Source organism: Procambarus clarkii, chromosome 13, assembly GCF_040958095.1.
Source record: "Procambarus clarkii isolate CNS0578487 chromosome 13, FALCON_Pclarkii_2.0, whole genome shotgun sequence".
NCBI classification, from domain to species: Eukaryota; Metazoa; Arthropoda; class Malacostraca; order Decapoda; family Cambaridae; genus Procambarus; species Procambarus clarkii.
Window position 1 is genome coordinate 4,117,807 of NC_091162.1, and position 20,089 is coordinate 4,137,895.

The 20,089-nt window shown below is 51.2% G+C and overlaps 1 protein-coding gene across 1 annotated transcript in view; it reads left to right on the forward strand.

The window, feature by feature from the left end:
• LOC123750645 (mRNA (2'-O-methyladenosine-N(6)-)-methyltransferase) overlaps window positions 1-20,089 on the forward strand; it is a 221,183-nt gene that overhangs the window by 54,529 nt on the left and 146,565 nt on the right. Inside the window, exon 4 of the mRNA XM_069323555.1 lies at window positions 18,357-18,470. Within this exon, the coding sequence (XP_069179656.1) occupies window positions 18,357-18,470 (114 nt within the window). The remainder of the gene's footprint in view (window positions 1-18,356; window positions 18,471-20,089) is intronic.

The window sequence follows — 20,089 nt, forward strand, 5'->3', positions numbered from 1 at the left end:
GGAGCGTAGGATAGAAATAATGGCACAACTCACAGCTCGAGAGGAGGCGACAGGGGAAGAGCCTGGTTGATATCTTGGGATGGCCCAAGAAAGGCCATCCCAAGGTGGGCCGTCCCAAGTAAAGCCGTCCCAAGCGCCTACCAGTGTGGGGAGAACTCGCAGTGAACGTGGGAGCAGTGGAGGGTCCAGCTGCAGTAAGAGGAGCCTGCAACTGGAAATAATGAAGATGCAACTTGAAGCCATGCTGCGACGAGGAGAAAGAGAAGCGCAATTGCAGCGAGAAGAATGAGAGAGAAGTGCAACTGCAACTAGGGGAGAGAGAGGTGTAGTTGCAGCGAGAGGAAGGAAGAGGCAACTGCGACAGGAGGAAATAAAGGCAAAGAAAGAGGTCGAGTTGCTTCGCGTTGAGTGCAGGCTGCCCTCACTACCTGCACGGCAGAATGACCTCAAGATAAGGGAGCGTGACTTACCTACTTTTGAACCTCAGGAGGCTGAGGCGTTCTTCGAACATTTTGAAACGATAGCGACCTTGAAAGAGTGGCCAGAAGATGATTGGGCTGCTCTGGTCCAGGGCAGGTTGACCGGTGAGGCCCAGGAAGCCTACAACATGTTGGACCTAGAGGAGTGTACTAATTACGATGTGGTTAAGAGTGCAGTGCTCCACTCATTCAGGCTGACTCAGGAGATGTACCGGAAGCGGTTCAGAGAGTGTACCAGAGCATCGGAAAGATCATACGCTGAGACAGCTCGGGACATGGAACAGAAGTTCCTACTGTGGTTGAAGGCGGAGGAAGCAGAGTCAGCGGATGAGATCAAACGACTTATAGTGATGGAGAAGTTTATGTCGGTGCTCCATCTTGAGTGGCCAGTAAGGTTGAGAGAAGCAGGTATTAAGGACCATAAGGCTGCTGCAGACAGAGTTGACATGCTGGAGGAGGCACTGCATCTCAGGAGGGAGGGGCCGCCCAGACACTCTCCTTACACATGGTCTGGAGGGAACTTTTAACACTTTGGCGTACCCCGCGCGCCACCCCTCAACTGTGCGATATGGGACCCAGGGTGTCACGGGAGCGCATAAATTCTGAAAAGTGTATACTCTCTTCAACTTTGTCACCTTAATTCTCGTCCTACGAGATTAAATTTGGTATCATTGTGTTCGCAATAGAATTCTCTACAGCACTAAATGCATATAAACTCCAAAAGCCCGGCTAATTACCTGCAGCAAACAGAGAAAGTGCGAACGAGTTACCCAGGAGCGCGCAAACGCAATAAAATGTTTTCACTATTTTCACTCTGGTCACCTCAGTTTTCGTCCTAGGTCTTTCATTTTGGTCTCAATGGGTTCGCAATAGAATTCTCTAGAGGAACATTAGCATATAAAATAAAAAACCTGGTCACGCTCCAACCGCCGACGAGTTGAAGACGGGCCACGCGTTAGCCGCAAGTGAGCGCTCAGACGCCTTCCAGCTACACTCCCAATTCCCGCCCTTTTCATGCCTTTCTTTCACAGTTTTCTTCCTGGAGGGGCCTTGTTCATGATCACTATCCATCGTGGAGTAAGCGTAGATAGTTTCTAAAGCCGCAGTAAGAAATATAGCCACGGAAAATAGCCGAAATGTTCACACGTTTGAGATGCGAGGGGAGGCGACATTGGTCACAACAGTGGAGCAAAAACAATGGGCCCACGGCGTGTGCCAAGCTGCCTGAGGGCCACGAGGCTCAACAAGGAAAATGGGAAGACATCGGCGCGCATTTTAAAACCAGTCCCAAAAAAATCGGATAAAAACCTGATTTTTGGCGATTATTTAAAGTGGATGACGCAATGCTGCGTCATCCCCGGAATTACCGACAGTAAACGGATGACGCAATGCTGCGTCATGCCCGGGCGAAAGTGTTAAGAGTTCAGGAAGAGCGAGGACAGGCGGGGACTTTCCCAAGAGTAGTTTACCCAGTGAAGTGAACCGGTTCAAGAGCTCAAGGGATGCAGGAAGGAAGCCCCAAGCTGTAAGCGATGGACCTGGCTCGGAAGCAGGTGTTGCTGCCCGGGAATCGACGTCTGGGAGTCCAAGGAGGACCCAGGGAACGTCTGCTGTTGGCAATGCCAGGGTGACTGGCGATGGGTAGACCAGGGGAGGCGGCCGATACTACAACTGTGGTGTGAGGGAACATTTTGCCCATGAGTGTAACGAGCACCAGAGGAATATGTGACTGATGTTAGAAGAGGAGAAAGTATTTGTTCTTACCCCATATTATAGTGGACCCAATGTGAATGTTTGGGAAATGAAGTTGGGTGAACACCCCTTTGTTTTCGGGGCCAATGTGAAGTTTGGGAAGTCAGACCCAGTGGAGGTTGCAATTCTTCGTGATACGGGTGCTGACATAAGCATGGTAGCCAGGAGTATTCTTCCCAACGATTTTAATGAGTCGCCTGTGGGAGTGGTGAGAATACATAGTGTGGGAAGAGTACAGGTTACCCCTTCACGAGGTACAGCTGATTGCCGACTGTGGAGTTGAGAAGGCTATCGTAGCTGTTGCCCCTAAGTTACCCTTGGAGCATGTACAGATGATGCTGGGTAACGACCTCGGTGAAGGCAGGATACAACCCGATTGGGCCAGGAGTGCCTATGTTTCAGGCCGTTGTACAACCCTGCCAGGTGAGGTGCCGGTCGACTCAAGTAGTGGTGAAGAAGCCGACTACACCAATGATAACATCGCCAGAGACGACGACGACCATAACGATGAGGGCGAGAGTGCAGAGAGGTCATCGGATGTCGTGGAGAACACTGATGAGGACCTGCGACTAAGCCTAATGATGCGTGTAGAGGAGTGGCGAGGAGCAACTGTACAAGCGCCTGAGGCGGTGAAGGTGCTGCAGGACGCACTCCATCCACCTAAAAAGGTGAGTAAGGTGAGCTCAGTGGATGAGCGAAGGGCGGTGAGGGGCAGAGTGGAAGAGCGACGAAGCAGTGCACCCTATGCCGGCCAGATGAATAGTGGTAGGGGTAAGAAGAACCACTGTGGCGAGGTGAGCCATGGTGAGGTAGATAAGCCAAACCACGCACTGAAGAAGACGTCTGCAGGGAAAGGAATCTCATGGAGGAATGAAAATGTTCACCAAGAAAGATGGAACGAATGGTATGGAAAAGTTAATAGGAAGAAAGCAGGGAGCAGGTATATGCAGGGTAGGCACCAGCCTAACCAGAGGGGCACTGGGCCATCACAAAAGCCTAGTGTGGAAGAGAGGAAGTTGCTGGATGGAGGACAGGTAACAGGTGTCACTGTGAGGAGACAACGCACTTACGGGAGGAGAGAAATCGAGAAGAGAGAAGATTGGCGAAGAGGAGTTCATGAGAGGAAGCATGGAGTACCTGTAGGATGCAGTGGAAGTGTGAGGGTACCTCAGAGTACACAATGCAGTGGAGGCCCTACATGCACTGAACCTTACAGTGATAAAGAGTCATTGGAGTGTTCTCGTAGACGCGGAAGGAGGATCTCTTATAGGTGTTCTGGGAACACCCACCCCACATGGTTTTGTGCCAGGTGGAGATATACTAGTGCAAGTGACTGGCGAGGTGGTACGAGCCACGTCACCAACTGGAGGAGTGACACTTCAGGAATGGAGGATGCACGAGCATAGGTTGCCCTCTCCAGTGCTGCTCATTTGATATGACTTATTTTAAGGGGAGGGGTATGTGATGGGGCCCTCTCCTATTTCTCCTATATAAAAGTTTTAAGAGTCATATCAGCTTACTTGCAGGTTCTCTGAGATACAGAGAATCTTTTGATACATGAGGCTACCAAAATGGTTATTTATTTGTGGAGAAATTTGCATTTTTATTTTGTAGGTAAGGGTGGGAAGTGATGCCCTAGGTACAACAAAATGGCGCTCCCCCTGCCTGCAAGTCCACCATTTTGTGTACGACGCCAGTTGGCTGGTGATTGGCTGGCAGAGGTCACATGACGTGATTGACTAATCAGAGCCCGTTCCTGGGTCTGTGACGTCACCAGGAGGCCTGGTTCATCACGTGCAGAGTGCCAGGTGCTCAGAGATTTGCGACGCTTCATTGTGAGTGGATGTGCGCTGGTTGAGCTCTCGAGTTCCGAGGTCCAGGAACCTCATTCAGTGGATTTACACAGCCTGACAAGTTTACAGTGACTACCAAAGACTGCAGTACTTCAGGGAAGTGTGAGGAAGCCAAGTTCCAGCGGTGTAAGGGCGCCAAGGACTGTGAGCTGATAGTCATGGAGGAGTCAAGAGAGTTACGACGGCAGGAGTGGTGAGTGGCTCACCGTCAGTGGAACTCAGAGGTACTCAGAGCTGTTGTGATTGGATCACGCCCACTGGGAACTCAGAAGGGAGAAGAAGCATCCTGAACCATGAGTGAGTGGTCTCGGTGAAGGAATGCTCGAGGGAAATGACGTAAGCAGTGACGACAGGAAGAGCCAACACCCAGGAACTTCACTAAGGGAATGAGTACGGAGATGATGACGAGTCTTCACGATGCCTATGGACTGGTGACTCATCTGGAATGTCAAGCAGCGGCGTGAGAGACGGAGGAGCCCCAGCGACCATCGGAGTCCAGGCGCCTGAGGGCAGGATTTGATAAGATAGATCATTTTTTCCCTCCCATGGAGGGAAAAATTAGGTTGTTGGGCAGCACGTATATATTATCTGCTGCCTGGTGAAGACAGTGAGTGGCTGACCTGTGGAGGAGTGGTGGACCTATGTTGACAGAGTCACCCCTCTTCCAGTGAGGGGCCTGTGGTCCATTTAAACCCGATCAGCTGATGTGAGTTGCCGGCGGCCACCAGAGGAGCGCTGCTGTCACCATTGACATCCATACATAGATATAGATATCTCATGTGTTTGTAGTTTGCTTTTGAGTAAACTTAATTATTTTATCATTGCTTTTGGTGTCACCTCCATCTCATTGAGCATTGTGGAAAAATGATGTATGATTATACTACACTGGTACTGGCATTACATATAGAGAGACCCTATGTTGGCAACTCGATAGTAGATTTGAATACTGGCACTGGCATTTCCTAGAGAGTGACCCTGGGTTGGCAACATGACAGAATATTTGAATTCTAGCACTAGCATTATACAGAACGAGGTCCTGGGCTGTAGATGCAACATCATATTCGAACCAACAGTGTTGCTGAAACGCAGATAGGATTACCCAGCTGGCAACCAGAAAGGAAGAGGTGAGATTGAGATTACGGCCGGCAGTCCGACAAAACTTTGCCACGCACAGGTGGGCAGGCTCGGTGGGGAGTTACACACTGCAGGATTGAGCTTAGCAGTGTGGACGGGGGCTTCTCCGACATCATATTCAAACCAACAGCGTTGCTGGGACGCAGATAGGATTACCCAGCTGGCGACCAGAAAGGAAGAGGTGAGATTGAGGTTACGGCCGGGAGTTCGGCAAAACTTTGCCACGCACAGGTGGGCAGGCTCGGTGGGGAGTTACACACTGCAGGATTGAGCTCAGCAGTGTTGGCTGGGCCTTTTCCTCTTCTCCTTTGGTCCAAGGTCAAATAGTGGTGACCGGTCTTGAGACATGACCGTTACATGAACTGTAACCTCACGTAACACAAGGCTAAGGTGAGTGACGTGTGACAGTGGGTACAAGCGGCACAGGCATTGCATGGGCGCTTTGGGTTGATGCAATGTACTCGTTTGGTTGCTCACCCGGATGCCCCGAGGCTGCCCCGTTATGCTTATAGGGACCCGGACTTAGGGGTGGAAGTCGCTTCGACCTTGGTTCAGTCCGCACCCCCTCGTCCTTTCCCCTGTTGTGATTCGTTCTGGTCCCCCTCCCCTCCCCTCCCCTGCTTCCGACCCCGAAACGCCTGAGGGTTTTAGAGTTGGGGCAGGGTTTAGATGGTAGTGAGACTCGGGCAGTCTCGTGGGATGCCCATTCCGGTGTGGCGACGGAGGCATTCGAATCCGATCTTCCAGCCGAAGCCTCTGGGTCTGACCAGTGGGCCCTCTTCCATCCGGCTTACTCGGCTGCACTGGCCTTTTCTTGAGAGGCCAGTGCTTTGAGGGATGACTCGGCCCCAGGACCTGCAGAGGAGGATCCTGGGAGGGAGGGACAGACTTAGGGGTCTTGGGCCCCACTGGACCCCACCTGGGTTTTTCTGCCCTCTGAGCGGGGCTTATTGTTACAAGGAATGAGGTTCTCTGTACCCCCCTCTGCGTACGAGTTGGATTTGGTCTCTGCCCCTCCCCGGGTTTGGTTCTATGTTTCCCAGGTGCCTCGGTTCCGTCTTTCTGGAGGGTCTCGGCTTCCCGTATACAACCGTCTGTGGTGCGGGTGGCCCTTGCGGCTTACCTCCTGTATGACCCAGATTATGCCTCGGTGATGGATCCGTCGTCTTTCAGGTTTGGGACTTCGCTCTCTATCTGGGTCCGTTACGAGGTTCCGGAGTCATCCTGGCTGGCAGACTGTCCTGTGTTTGCCCTGGAGGCTTGGCATTCCTTCTGTCGTTCCCACACACTTGAGTGGCGTGAGGTGTTGACGGTGGATCAGGTTTTCTTGGGCAGCGACCTTGAGTTCTTCAATGAGTGCTTGTTTGCCCCTGCCCTTTCCTCGGCATGTTGGCATTGTGCAGCTCCAAGTGCAGGTTCCCTCCCTTTCGGCTACGAAGGTTGCTGAGAACTTGTGCACCCGGGGCCTCTTGACTTCAGCCTTGCGTTTCTTTTCCCTCCTGGAGGTGTCTTTGGAATGGCTTGAGGAGGATGTGGGGATGCTTGGGGCCGTTCCTGGGTCCGGTACCTTGGGCTCGGCGTGTCGCTCGCTTGTCGGCTTGCTCGTCGGCTGCCTTGTTGAAGCTCTTTGCGCCGATCTTGCGGAATGCGGTTTCACTGTTTTATGCTTCTCGGCTCGCATGTCGGCAGGTGGTTCTGGCCTCCTTCTTGGAATCAGCCTGGGGCCCTGGCTCTTAGGATGTCTTTGCCCTTTTGTCCTCTGCTTTCTGAGGACTGTCTGACTTGTTGGTTCTCTGGGGGGTCCTGGGGGGTCCTTCCCAGAGGGGTCGTGCCAGGGCTAGGGGTTCCTCTCGTCGAGGTCAGCCACGGGTGCCAGTTTCGGGTCCGACGCCGCCTTCGGACCCGTCTTCGTCTGGTCAGCGCGGTGTTCGCTCTGTGAGAGGTGGAGTGAGTGATTTCTGGCATGGTCTAGACATCACATTTTCACTGGCTGTCTTACTTCTTAATGGTTTTGAAATGGGACTTGGTTGAGCTCTTTTGCATCCTCGATCTTTAGACTGTGATCAAGTTCCCTCCCCCACTGTCCATATGACCATTCTGGTGCAGGTTCACCCAGTGTTGGTGGTGGGTCTCTGATAATTTTCCTGGACTTCCAGGTTGCTTACTGGTATGTCTCTATACATCCTAGGTTCAGGGATTGGTTAGGGCTTGAAGTGGGGGCATCAGGCTTACTACTTCAGGGTGCCTCCCCTTTAACTTGAATCTGGCTCCTTGTGTTTTTACCAGATTTCCTCAGGTCGTGGTAACCCATCTTAGTGTCTTGGGGGTTCATGTTCTGGCCTACCTTGAGGTGCTTCCGGGGCTTAGTGTCCCCGCGGCCCGGTCATCGACCAGGCCTCCTGGTTGCTGGACTGATCAACCAGGCTGTTAGACGCGGCTGCTCGCAGCCTGACGTATGAGTCACAGCCTGGTTTATCAGGTATCCTTTGGAGGTGCTTATCCAGTTCTCTCTTGAACACTGTGAGGGGTCGGCCAGTTATGCCCCTTATGTGTAGTGGAAGCGTGTTGAACAGTCTCGGGCCTCTGATGTTGATAGAGTTCTCTCTCAGAGTACCTGTTGCACCTCTGCTTTTCAACGGGGGTATTCTGCACATCCTGCCATGTCTTCTGGTCTCATGTGATGTTATTTCTGTGTGCAGGTTTGGGACCAGCCCCTCAATTATTTTCCACGTGTAAATTGTTATGTATCTCTCCCGCCTGCGCTCAAGGGAGTACAGATTTAGGCTCTTTAGTCGGTCCCAGTAATTTAGATGTTTTACTGAGTGGATTCTAGCAGTAAAGGATCTCTGCACGCTCTCCAGGTCAGCAATTTCTCCAGCTTTGAAAGGGGCTGTCATTGTGCAGCAGTACTTCACTCTAGAGAGCACAAGCGTTTTGAAAAGTATCGTCATCGGTATAGCATCTCTAGTGTGAAAAGTTCGTGATATCCAACCTGTCATTTTTCTTGCAGTTGTGACGGCTACTTTATTGTGTTCTTTAAAGGTAAAGTCTTCCGACATGAGTACACCCAGATCCTTTACATTGCCTTTTCGTTCTATGTTATGATTTGCCTGAGTTTTGTACGGGGTTTCTGTTTTTATATTTTCAATTTTTCCGTAGCGCATGAGCTGGAACTTATCCTCGTTAAACACCACATTATTTTCTGTAGCCCATAGAAAGACCTGATCTACATCTGATTGGAGGTTTGCCGTGTCCTCTATGTTGCCAACTCTCATGAAAATCCTAGTGTCATCTGCAAAGGATGATACAGTGCTATAGGTTGTGTTCTTGTCTTTGTCCGATATGAGGATGAGAAAAAGTACTGGAGCAAGCACAGTACCCTGGGGGACTGAGCTCTTCACGGTTGATGGGCTGGATTTTATTTTGTTGACTATTACACATTGGGTTCTGTTAGTCAGGAAATTGTAGATCCGTCTGCCTATTTTCCCGGTAATTCCTTTTGAACGCATTTTATGTGCAATAACACCATGGTCACATTTATCAAAGGCTTTTGCGAAATCTGTGTAAATTACATCAGCATTTTGTTTGTCTTCCATAGCATCTAATGCCATATCATAGTGGTCCAGCAACTGCGACAGGCAAGAGCGCCCTGTTCTGAAACCATGTTGTCCGGGGTTATGGAGATGCTGTGATTCCATGTATTTTATGATCTTATTTCTTAGCACTCTCTCAAAAATTTTTATGATGTGTGATGTTAGTACTATCGGTCTGTAATTTTTTGCCTCTGCCTTATTTCCTCCTTTATGGAGTGGTGCTATCTCTGCTGTTTTTAGTATGTCAGGGATAACGCCAGTATCTAGGCTTTGTCTCCACAGAATGTGAAGGGCCTGCAATAGTGGTTTTTTACAGTTCTTGATGAATATTGAGTTCTAAGAATCTGGGCCTGGTGCAGAGTGCATAGGCAAACTGTTTATGGCTTCTTCAAAATCTAGTGGGGATAGGGCGACATCTGATATATGATTTGATGTTGGTATCATATCCATGAAAAATTCATTTGGTTATCAATCTTTAGTGCATTTAATGGCTCGCTGAAAACAGAGTCGTACTGCTTCCTCAGTAACTCACTCATTTCTTTGTTGTCATCGGTGAAAGTTCCATCTCCCTTTCACAGGGGCCTGATACTAGATGTGGTTTTTGATCTTGATTTTGCATAGGAGAAAAAATATTTTGGATTTCTTTCTATTTCACTGATGGCCTTTTGCTCTCTTTGCCTCTCCTGGGTTTTGTATGATTCTTGTAGCTTGAGTTCAATTGTTTCTATTTCTCTTCCTAACCTTCTTCACTGTTCTTGAGATAGGGTGCGACTCTCAAGTTATTCCGCGATTCGTTTTCTTCGCCTATATAGGGAACGACGTTCCCGTTCCAATCTGCATCTCTTTCTCTCTTTTCTTAGGGGTATGCGGTTTGAACATATTTCTAGTGCTACTGAGCTTATTTTTTCCAGGCACTGGTTCAGGTTTGCATTTTCTAGCAGTTCTTCCCAGTTTATTTCTGTGAAGTCCTGGTTTATTTGCTCCCAGTTTATCTGTTTATTATTGAAGTTGAATTTGCTGAAATCTCCTCCACCGGGAATCTGGACTGGTTTTGAAGGTTCATTCCCCATGGTTGTCAGAACTTCAATTAAGTTGTGATCTGAGTAACAGGTATTTGTAATCATTATGTTCCCGATCAACTCATCATTATTAGTGAAAATGAGGTCCAGCGTGTTCTTCCTAGTTGGTTCTACTATTTGCTGGTTTAAGGCAAACCTATCGCACATCCGTAGCAGGTCATTTGCGTGTGCCTGTTCATTTAGGCTACTTCCTGGTATTCTTTCTGATATTACTGTATTAGCCAGGTGCTTCCATTTCAGGTGCTGTTGGTTGAAGTCCCCAAGCAGGATGATGTTCGGAGCTGGATTTGTGAGGTTTTCCAAGCAGTGTTCTATTTTCATTAGTTGGTCTTTAAACTGCTGAGGGTTTGCCTCTGGTGACTTATATACAAGGACAACAACTACATTTAGGATCTCTATTTTGACTATCAGCACTTCCACCATATCATTTGAGGTGTTTAGCAGCTCAGTACAGATGAGTGTGTCTTTGATGTAGAGGCTGACCCCACCCTGAAGCCGGTGTTTCCTGTCACATCTGAAGAGATTGTACTCTTGAGATCCATATTTCACCATCAAGGTAGTCCTTTGTATGAGTTTCCGTTAGGGCTGCAAACACTGCATTTGCCTCATGAAGGAGACCATCTATAAAGTGAACTTTGTTGGATTTGCGTGTTTTTATACCCTGGATGTTGGCAAATATAAACGATGTTATCGTGTTAGGGGAAGTGCTGGATGCTTTACTTGGTGTTAATATCTGAGGCTCTGGTAAGAAGGCCACTGTGTTTGCGTCCTCTCTAGCATTTGACCGAGTTGGTGGTAGAGTCTGGTCATTTTTAGCCATTCTTCTCCTCCTCCTCTTGCTAAAAAATTATCCTGGTCGATGGAGTAGTGGCTGTTTTCATAGTGGTAGTCTATCGGTTTTATTCGCCTGGTACCTCTTATATGAAAAGCTGGACATTCAGCATTGAAGCACTCTTTCCTGTCCAAAGAGTTCTTGCAAATTTCTGGGTGAAAGAATTCACAGCTTTTGGTACATTTACCTGTATTGAGGAGGTTTCTGCACTTTCTAGGGTGATCGTGTTTACATGTTCCATTTGTTCTTCCCGATTCCCCATTCTTACAGGTAGCCCATTTGTAATACAGTACCAACAGATTTTGGGGCCCTGTTTTGTTTGTTTCCCATTGCCAGGGACCGCACTTTGCTGCGGCGTCCCCAACACTGTGCTCTGCTCCGGTGCCTGTGACACCACGCTCTGCTCCGGCGCCGTTGACACCGCGCTCTGCTCAGGGGTCCCCGACTCCGCGCCCTGCTCAGGCGTCCCCGACTCCACGCCCCACTCAGGCGTCCCCGACTCCGCGCCCCACTCAGGCGTCCCCGACTCCGCGCCCCACTCAGGCGTCCCCGACTCCGCGCCCCACTCAGGAGTCCCCGACTCCACGCCCCACTCAGGCGTCCCCGACTCCGCGCACCACTCAGGCGTCCCCGACTCCGCTCCCCACTCAGGCGTCCCCGACTCCGCGCCCCGCTCAGGCGTCCCCGACTCCGCGCCCCGCTCAGGCGACCCCGACTCCGCGCCCCTCTCAGGCAACCCCGACTCCGCGCGCCCTGCTCAGGCGCCGCTGCCACCGAGCTCTGTGCCACATCTGGTTGTACCTTGGTGTCATGTATAGTTTGTTTGAAGACATTAGAAATTGCTATGCAGGCATTAATTAGTAATTCTCTGTTTTCGGCGGGAGTTTTATCCAGGATTTCCATCAACTTCAAAAAAGTTACATCATCCTTTTTGCAGAGCCAGTACACAGAGTGGTCACTGGGACCATTTCTCCTTGAATTGTTAGTCATGTTGGCACATTTTCTGGGGGGAGCCCCGTCGGCTCCCCGGAGCTTTACCGGCTGATATGCTAATGTCAGACTTTGGCATCAGTCATGTGTATGGAGTTCTAGGGCCTACCGGGGACCACGGCCAGAACCTGGCCCCCCTCAGAGAGGCAAGGGGAGCAATGGCCTATAGAAATCCCCGTGTGGTTGGAAGCATTCTATGTCTGCCATCGACCGGGTCAAGCATCCAGAAAGGTAAGCATTCCAAAACAAACCCCTATTCTGGTGAAAATTGCTACCTAAAGCCGAACTAGTGGATAGAACTCTTCAACAGAAAACTAGGAAACTAGTATGACGTCATACGTCACCGCTCTGCTGTCTGCGCTGCTCCCCCCTCCTCGGGAGGGGGAAGGGGGAGCCCCAGACCTCCCACGCCGGCTATCCACCCATCAGTTCTTCGGCTGATGCTATAGGCAACGGTTATGTGCTCCGGCTCCAGTGGTTGTTTCAGCACTGTACCTAGAGTGTGGTGTCTGTTTTCTAGGTGGTGCGTGCCGGGAGTGATTCTCCAGTACTCGGGCTGCATGCGCCTAGGGTTCCCTTCCCTAGGTGCCCTGTAAGTACTGCCCTTGGGGCTTGGGGCCACCTTCCACAAGTTCCTTGGGTCCTGCCCCTGCTTGGCCGTTTACTGCTTGGTTTTCGGCTGCTCTTTGTGTGCTCGGGTGTTCTGTCTCCCTTGTTCGCCTTAGAGTAAGGGGCAGTTTTTGCACTGGTGGGGCGCAGGGTACTGTGCAGCTTGTCTTTACCAATCATAGCGGCCGGCTCTGTTCCGCTTGGGTACGCTGTCCTCTTGCGGGGTTTTCTTTTTCTTTTTGTTTATCTACCTGGTGGGGGGGGTCTGCCTTCGTTCTTGCCCCTTGTGTCCCTTGTGTTCTGAGTATTTTTTGGTGGTACCCCCTGCTAGGTCCCCGTGAGTGTACACGTCCCAGGCGTTCAGCTCTTAGAAAGTTGTTTGGTAGCTTTGGGTGCCGGTTAGCAGTACCCTGCCTGGGATTACCTGAGCGCGAGTCCTCTTATAGTAAACGCTCGGGACCCTGGGAAACCCCTGGGGGGGGCGCGGGTCCGATGGATGTGAACCCAGAGTCCCCCCCTCGCTTCCAGCGAGTTTGAGGGTTGCTCTCACCCTTTGTCTCTGGGTGACTCTCTGTTTTGCCTCCGTCTGCTGCCTGTGGGGTCGGTGACACCTTCGACCCGGAGTCCTGCGAGTTTGGTTGCTCGTTGTGGCTCAGGTACCCAGGTGTGCTAACAAAGCGGGTGCGGGCAGCAGGGGCGTTGCACTTGCGCCTTGGTTGTGGCAACGTTCTCGTGGTTTCCTCCTCGGGAGCCCCGGGGCTGCCCCGTTGTAGTACGTTTTGGGATCTTGGGGGTGTTCGTTGCTTCGGTTCCATCCACGCCCCCTTGTCTTTCCCCTGGATCACCCTTCCTGCCTGCATCCAGTTCCTTACCGTCTGTAGGTTCGGGGCGGGGTTTTTGATGGTGTTGAGACTCGGGCAGTCTCGGGGATTTCCCCTTCCGGGGTAGTGACGGGGGCATTTGAGCCTGTTCCTCCAGCCGTGTTGTATGAGTCTGTCAGTGGGCTCCCTTCCTTAGAGTTTTCACGGCTGCCCCGGTTTTCTGGTATGGCCGGGGCGTTGGGGGAACGGCTCGGCCCCGGGGCCTGTCGTGTAGGTTCCCGGGGCTGGGGAGGGGCTGACTTGGGGGGCCTTGGCCCCGTTGGACCCCGTGGGGTTTTTTATCCCCCTCTAGGCGGGGCTTGTGGTTACGCGGAGTGGGGTCTTTCCTCCCCCTCTAGGCGGGGCTTGTGGTTACGCGGAGTGGGGTCTTTCCTCCCCACTCGCCGTAAGTGCTGTTGTGCGTTGGCCCCTCCCCGGGCTCGGTTCCTTGGCCTTTGAGTCGGTTGGTTCCGTCCTGTGGGTGGATGTTTCCTCCCACCCCTTTTTGGGACGGTGTTTTCGTCATGTTTCCCCATTCGATGGGGTTCTGCGTGACTTCTGATCTCGGGTGCGCCTGCGCCTTCGTATGCCTTTGGGACTAGTGTTGGCTTCTGTGTTCTCGAGGGTACGGGAAGGTTTTTCGCTACTTCTCGCATTATTGGAACGTCTGTCGGCCCCTCGTCCTTGTTGCCCTGTTGGGCTACTTGTCGCCCTGTTGGGCTACTTGTCGCCCTGTTGGGCTACTTGTCGCCCTGTTGGGCTACTTGTCGCCCTGTTGGGCTACTTGTCGCCCTGTTGGGCTACTTGTCGCCCTGTTGGGCTACTTGTCGCCCTGTTGGGCTACTTGTCGCCCTGTTGGGCTACTTGTCGCCCTGTTGGGCTACTTGTCGCCCTGTTGGGCTACTTGTCGCCCTGTTGGGCTGCTTGTCGCCCTGTTGGGCTGCTTGTCGCCCTGTTGGGCTGCTTGTCGCCCTGTTGGGCTGCTTGTCGCCCTGTTGGGCTGCTTGTCGCCCTGTTGGGCTGCTTGTCGCCCTGTTGGGCTGCTTGTCGCCCGGTTAGGCTGCTTGTCGCCCGGTTGGGTTCCTTTTTGGGCTCTTTGCTTCTTTGGCCGGTTTTATTGTTCCTGCTTCTTCTTTTGGCTACTTTTCTCGTGCAGTAGTCCTGGCTGTCGCCTTCCCGCAGAGAGGGTGTGCGGTTCGGCCAGCGTGTTATGCGCATGCGCCGTCGAGTTTTTTTTGGTCTAGGCGGTGTTTCAGTGCTGGTGTTTTGCGCCCTTTTTGCTACAGTGCTTCGCCTCTCGTTCTTCTCCCTGGCTGCGGTATGTGCCCCTTCGCTCCGGGGGTGTCCTGGTTCCCAGTTGTGGGGAGGACACTGCGGTTTTCCCTGTCTAATGGGTGTGGACCACCTCCTTCGCCTCTCCCTGCTCTCCTGCGGGTCCGGCTCTGGCATCTTCACCTGGCGGTGCTCCCAGGTTCTTCTGGGCACGGTTGAGTCGTGTCAAGTTCGTGCCACCGTTCGCCAGGTGAGTTTCTGCGGTCTGACGTCTTTTGGCCGGGCGCTGGATGCGGAGTTGTTTATATACCTGTCTTTATTTAGGTATATTTTTGTACGACTGAGACCATTCGCACGCCAGTGACTGTCTCTTTTTCAACCCTTCCTGTCCCCCTCATGTGCATGTCCAACCCATGCTGGAGTCATTCAGGGCACCCTCCTTTTTTAATGTTGTGAGGTGTGGGGGTTGTAGGGTTGGTTCTGTACTCACCTGGTTAGGCTCCTGGCTGTGCTTGCAGGATTTGAGCTCTGGCTCTTGGGTCCCGCCTATCTGGTAGAACTTGAGGGATAGTACCAGTGGAGTGCAGTGGTGCTATTGGCACATTTGGGGAACACTGTATTACCATCAGAGGTCTGTGCTTGTTACACGACCTACTTGCGAGCATAAGCCTTCTTGCTGGTTCGTCCGTGGACTTCCAGGGCGCACTAGCCTGTTTTCGTATGGCAGTTCCGGCCCGTCCTGGTTGTGGGGATATGTGGGCCGGTGGACTGCTGCTAGCAGCTGCCTGGTGGGCCACCCTCTGGCCGGTCTAGCCTGGTCTTGGGCCGGGCTTGAGGTGTAAAAGAGCTCCCAGTACCTCATCCAGCAGGTATCGAGCGGGGTTTCTCCGCCGTCGGTCGCCTGGTGCAGGTTTCTAGGCCTGCGGGGTTTTGTTATGTCTCCGTTGGCTCTGTCTGGGGTCTGCCTGCTCCGTTCTCTGCCTTTGCAGAAGGGAGTTGCTATTTACATGTTGCATGTTGCAGTGGTGCCTGTTGCTGCTGCTGCACGTGTGCATTTGTACCGTGTTTCACGGTGGCGTGTCCTTGTTCCTGTGTCCGGTTGTGGTGTGGCACTTTGCTGCCGTTTTGTGCCTGGGGATTGCGTGGGAGTTTTTCTGTCCCTGCCCGATTGTCCACCCCTGGTTGTTCTCCTGGGGTTTTTGTGCTTCTCTTTCTTCCTGCCTCTTCTGCAGCAGGGGTGTTCTGTGTATGTTCTTAGGCGTTTGTCAGCCTGTGTCCTGTGATGTGCTTCTTTGTCTCGGTCTATTGCAGTTGTTCGTACCCCTTGGTTCCGGGACTGTTCTGGCGGCGACCCTTCCGCCTTCTTTGGTTTCCTAGCTTGCCCTGCCGGTTGTTTTTTTTTGGGGGGTCTTGTGATGTCTCGCGTCGGACCTGTCGTTTCTGAACTCCTGGCGGGCTTGCATGCTTTGGGGAGTTTTTCTGTTCGGCAGACGTTCCATCTCCTTGTGCCGCCTGGGTTTCGGTGGTCGCGCCCGAGATCTTCCCGCGGCTCCGCCTTTTCCTGGGCTCGGAGGGGCCTTGTCGGGGCTGCTTATGTTCTGCCTCGCGGTCTCGCCTCCGGTTGGTGGTCGGGTGGCTTCGTGGTAGGTGTCCCACCTGCGTGCTTCTCTTGGCGGCAGTATGGGGTATTTTGGCGGTCCTTCCTTTTCCTGTCCCTTCTTAGGTGGTTACTCTTGTTAGCTTGGTTTACTCTCGGCTTGGTTTTCTGGTGGGGGTTGGGGGCCGTCGTCTTGCCACATACTGTCGCCTCTTTTTGTGCGGCGCGGGCGGAGCCGCTTCAGCTTGCTTTCGGTCTTGGTGTTGCTTCTGCACCGTTAGTCAGCTGTCTTGTGCGTCGTTTCACCTGCGGCCTGTTCGTGCGCCGCTTGCACCATCCTGGTCTCTGGTCAGTGTGCTCTGTCTTCTCTTCGGTTGGTAGTGCCCCTTCGGTTCCGGTGTGTTTTTTCGTCGGCTCTTTCCTTTTGGCCTTTGCCTCTGGGGGTCGAGTCGCTGAGTTTTCTTGCTCCTTCGGTTTTAGCGTTTTGGTTATTTGGTGGCAGCAGTCTCCATCTTTGCTGGCGCGGGGTGGGGCTGCTGCGTTCTGGAGGGGTCCAGGGTTTGTTCGTGCTTCGTGGGTCGGGCTGGGGGTGTGTCGTTTTTTGTGTTCAGTGGCGGCCCTCCGCTGTTGTTTGCGTACCACAGCGTTTGGGTCCGGAGCGCGTTTTGCGTTGATCCGGTTCTGTTCTTCCCGGTTCGCGGGTGATGGTGTCCCGGGTGGTCAGCCGTGTTCTTGCGGCTAAGCTGCCTGTGTTCTTCCCTCATGCCTGTGGCGTTCGTGGCTTCGCTGCTCTCGCTGCCGTCTGGGCGACGTGGCCTTGCGGTCTTTCGGGCATGGATTTTTGGTGTTCGTGCAGGGGCCTTGCTGCTCGTTGTTCTCGTGTTGTTCCCGGGACTTTTCGGGGCTGTGGCGCCTTGGGTTGGCGTTTGCTGCCGGTTGTCACGCCTCCGTGGGGGGGTGCGTGGTGTTCGCCTCCCGGTTCTGTCCCTTTGACCTTCCTCTGTGGGTAGTTAGCTCCGGGGAGCCGACGGGGCTCCCCCCAGAAAACCAGCGTTGAATGTAATGAAACGCCATTTTCTGGGTGAGACCCGGAGGCTCCCTGGCAACCCTCCCTCCCTCCGGTCGGCGGTTTTTCGCGTGTTTTAACATCCAGCCTCAGAATTGATGGGTGGATACCCGGCGTGGGAGGTCTGGGGCTCCCCCTTCCCCCTCCCGGGGACGTTGGCATCAGTCATGTGTATGGAGTTCTAGGGCGTCATACGTCATACGTCATACGTCACTGTGGCGCGGTGACGTATGACATCATACTAGTTTGCTTGTTTTCTGTTGAAGAGTTCTATCCACTAGTTCGGCTTTTGGTAGCAATTTTCACCAGAATAGGGGTTTGTTTTGGAATGCTTACCTTTCTGGATGCTTGACCCGGTCGATGGCAGACATAGAATGCTTCCAACCACACAGGGGTTTCTATAGGCCATTGCTCCCCTTGCCTCTCTGAGGGGGCCAGGTTCTGGCCGTGGTCCCCGGTAGGCCCTAGAACTCCATACACATGACTGATGCCAACGTCTGACATTAGCATATCAGCCGGTAAAGCTCCGGGGAGCCTCCGGGTCTCATCCAGAAAATGGCGTTTCATTACATTCAACGCTGGTTTTTTGTGATGTATGTGGAGCAAGAATTAAAGTATCAGAAAAAAAAATCAAGAAAAATACAAATTAAATTAATTTAATTATATCAAATAAATTACACTTGTACACATCTGGCTTGTACACTATAACACACAGAGGAAAAATACTGAAATCAACTCTTTGTACGCAGAAAAAGACTTAAACAAGGTTAATACAGTCAAATTGACTACTGGATATTTTACCAAACAACACAACCTGGGCTGCTCAGTAATGAGTTGAAGTGCCCACCCCGGAGCTTGAGAGACTCATTCATACACACTGAGCGCCACTGTTTATATAATGTATCCCCCACCCACTTCCCTGGCGTCTAGACAGTAACTTCACATTATCAACACGAAAAACTGGCGACTAAACAAGCACTTTGTGGGAGGGACACCAAGCAATTTGATCTGTTTGTGGACTTCTGGCATTATATTCCCTGTTATATTCTATATATACATGCACTAGAGTTCACAGACTTGTATCACTAGATTACCATAACTTGTGTGTAATCGACAAAGGCTGGTGTGAAGAAACTGTTACCCATCTTATGAAGAGTAATTACGTGACAACTGTAATATACAGTATGTAATTATAATAAATTTTTCATGTTCTAAATTTCATGTGTTAATCCTTTTGCAGGAACAGCTTTATCGTTACAATTGTTTTGATGATCGAAAATTTGAATTGTTCCTGCCGAGAGTATGGTGTTTACTGAAGCGTTACCAAACACTCCTTGGGACCAACCCCAGTGAGGTAAGCTAGAAATCTGAAGTATTTCCTCATTTTTGGAGTAGAGCTGTATAGCACACTTAATTCCAAAGCAATTGTAAATTGATGAAACATATTCCAAAATTATAATTTGATAGTATTATGATGGAGTGAGTTTGAAAAATTCAGTATTTCAATTATTGTTGCTTACCTATTAGATACCTATATTGGCTCAATGACTGGTACTGTGCTGGATATGTGACTGAAAATGGTCACCTATATATGCCTTAGGCAGGTATTTCATGCACCACATAGCAGCTCTTATCTTCTACTCATCTCACCAAAAGTACTATTTCACCTTGGTCATCATCATTGCACAAGCATGGGATGACTCAATTTTCTCATCTACCTCAGGTGCAGGTGGACAAGGTAACTGAGGTAATGCAAGTGGAACTCTTAAGTATAGGAGCCAGGTGCAGGAGATGGTTAAGTGTAGGCTCACTTGATGAGCCAGGTGCAGGAGATGGTTAAGTGTAGGCTCACTTGATGAGCCAGGTGCAGGAGATGGTTAAGTGTAGGCTCACTTGATGAGCCAGGTGCAGGAGATGGTGAAAGACATGGTTTCTTTGTATCCTGTGTAAATTATTAATCAAATGTTACTTATTTCAAGCTATTCCTTCCAATGTTCATAACAGTGTTGGACATCTTATGCTGCTTCAACACATGTAGAACATTTTATTCAGTTCTGTGATTCCATGAAGCTTAGAATATTCTGAAATAATTGCTTAATCAAATTCAACTATACTCTGGGAGTTTTTGGGAGGGAGCTTTCAATTACTTCTCCCACATAGGCACTGGTGCCAAGCCTTGCTAATCACACCAAGCCTCTGAGACCCACCCTTACCTCCTGGAAGCTATAATCAGAATCTTGCTCATTTTGTGAGGGGGGGGGGTATGGGAGTTAGGGAATCACAGATCAGTAATAAAACCAAACATTCCAAAAAGCAGTCACAACAAAACAAGTGACTGTTTAAATGAACCTAGGTACCTAAACAGAAATAAGACAAACAGTTGTTGCCATAGGACAAACACCCTAATCATAGTGCATCTGACCGCTACCAAATAGCAGGCCAAATCAGCTTGGGTTTCAGCTGGTTTACCACCTCACTCCTCAACCTGATGTTTTTCATTTCACTCACCTCACTCCCCGAGCTTTGCTTACCTATCAGTGACTATGGAAGAGTGAGATCTAGCTCACTTTTCCATAGGGGGTGATGGGTTCCTGTTTTTGGCTCCTCTTGTTCAGCCTCTGGATCCTCTTATTCGGCCTCTGGCTCCTCGTGTTGTACGCATTTGACTCTGGTCTTTGTGGCGTGTCTTTATCTTGGTTGGTCCTGACCTACATCAATGATGGGTTGATGTGGGCTCCAGTCGGTCCACTGCTGGCCAGGATTTGTGTTCTTCTCGGGTTCCTGGTTGACTCGCGGAAGTTTTGTTGGTTCTGGCCCAAATTTGGACTTGGGTGGGCCTTTTTTGTGACTGTCAGTCAGCTTCACTGGCCCTGTCTTTGGTAGCCTTCCCCAGCTTTATCCCAACCTTCTGTTAGTGTTGAGCCGGTGTCGGGTGACTCGGCAGTTACTCGAGCAGTTGTGTGGGGAGCCTCA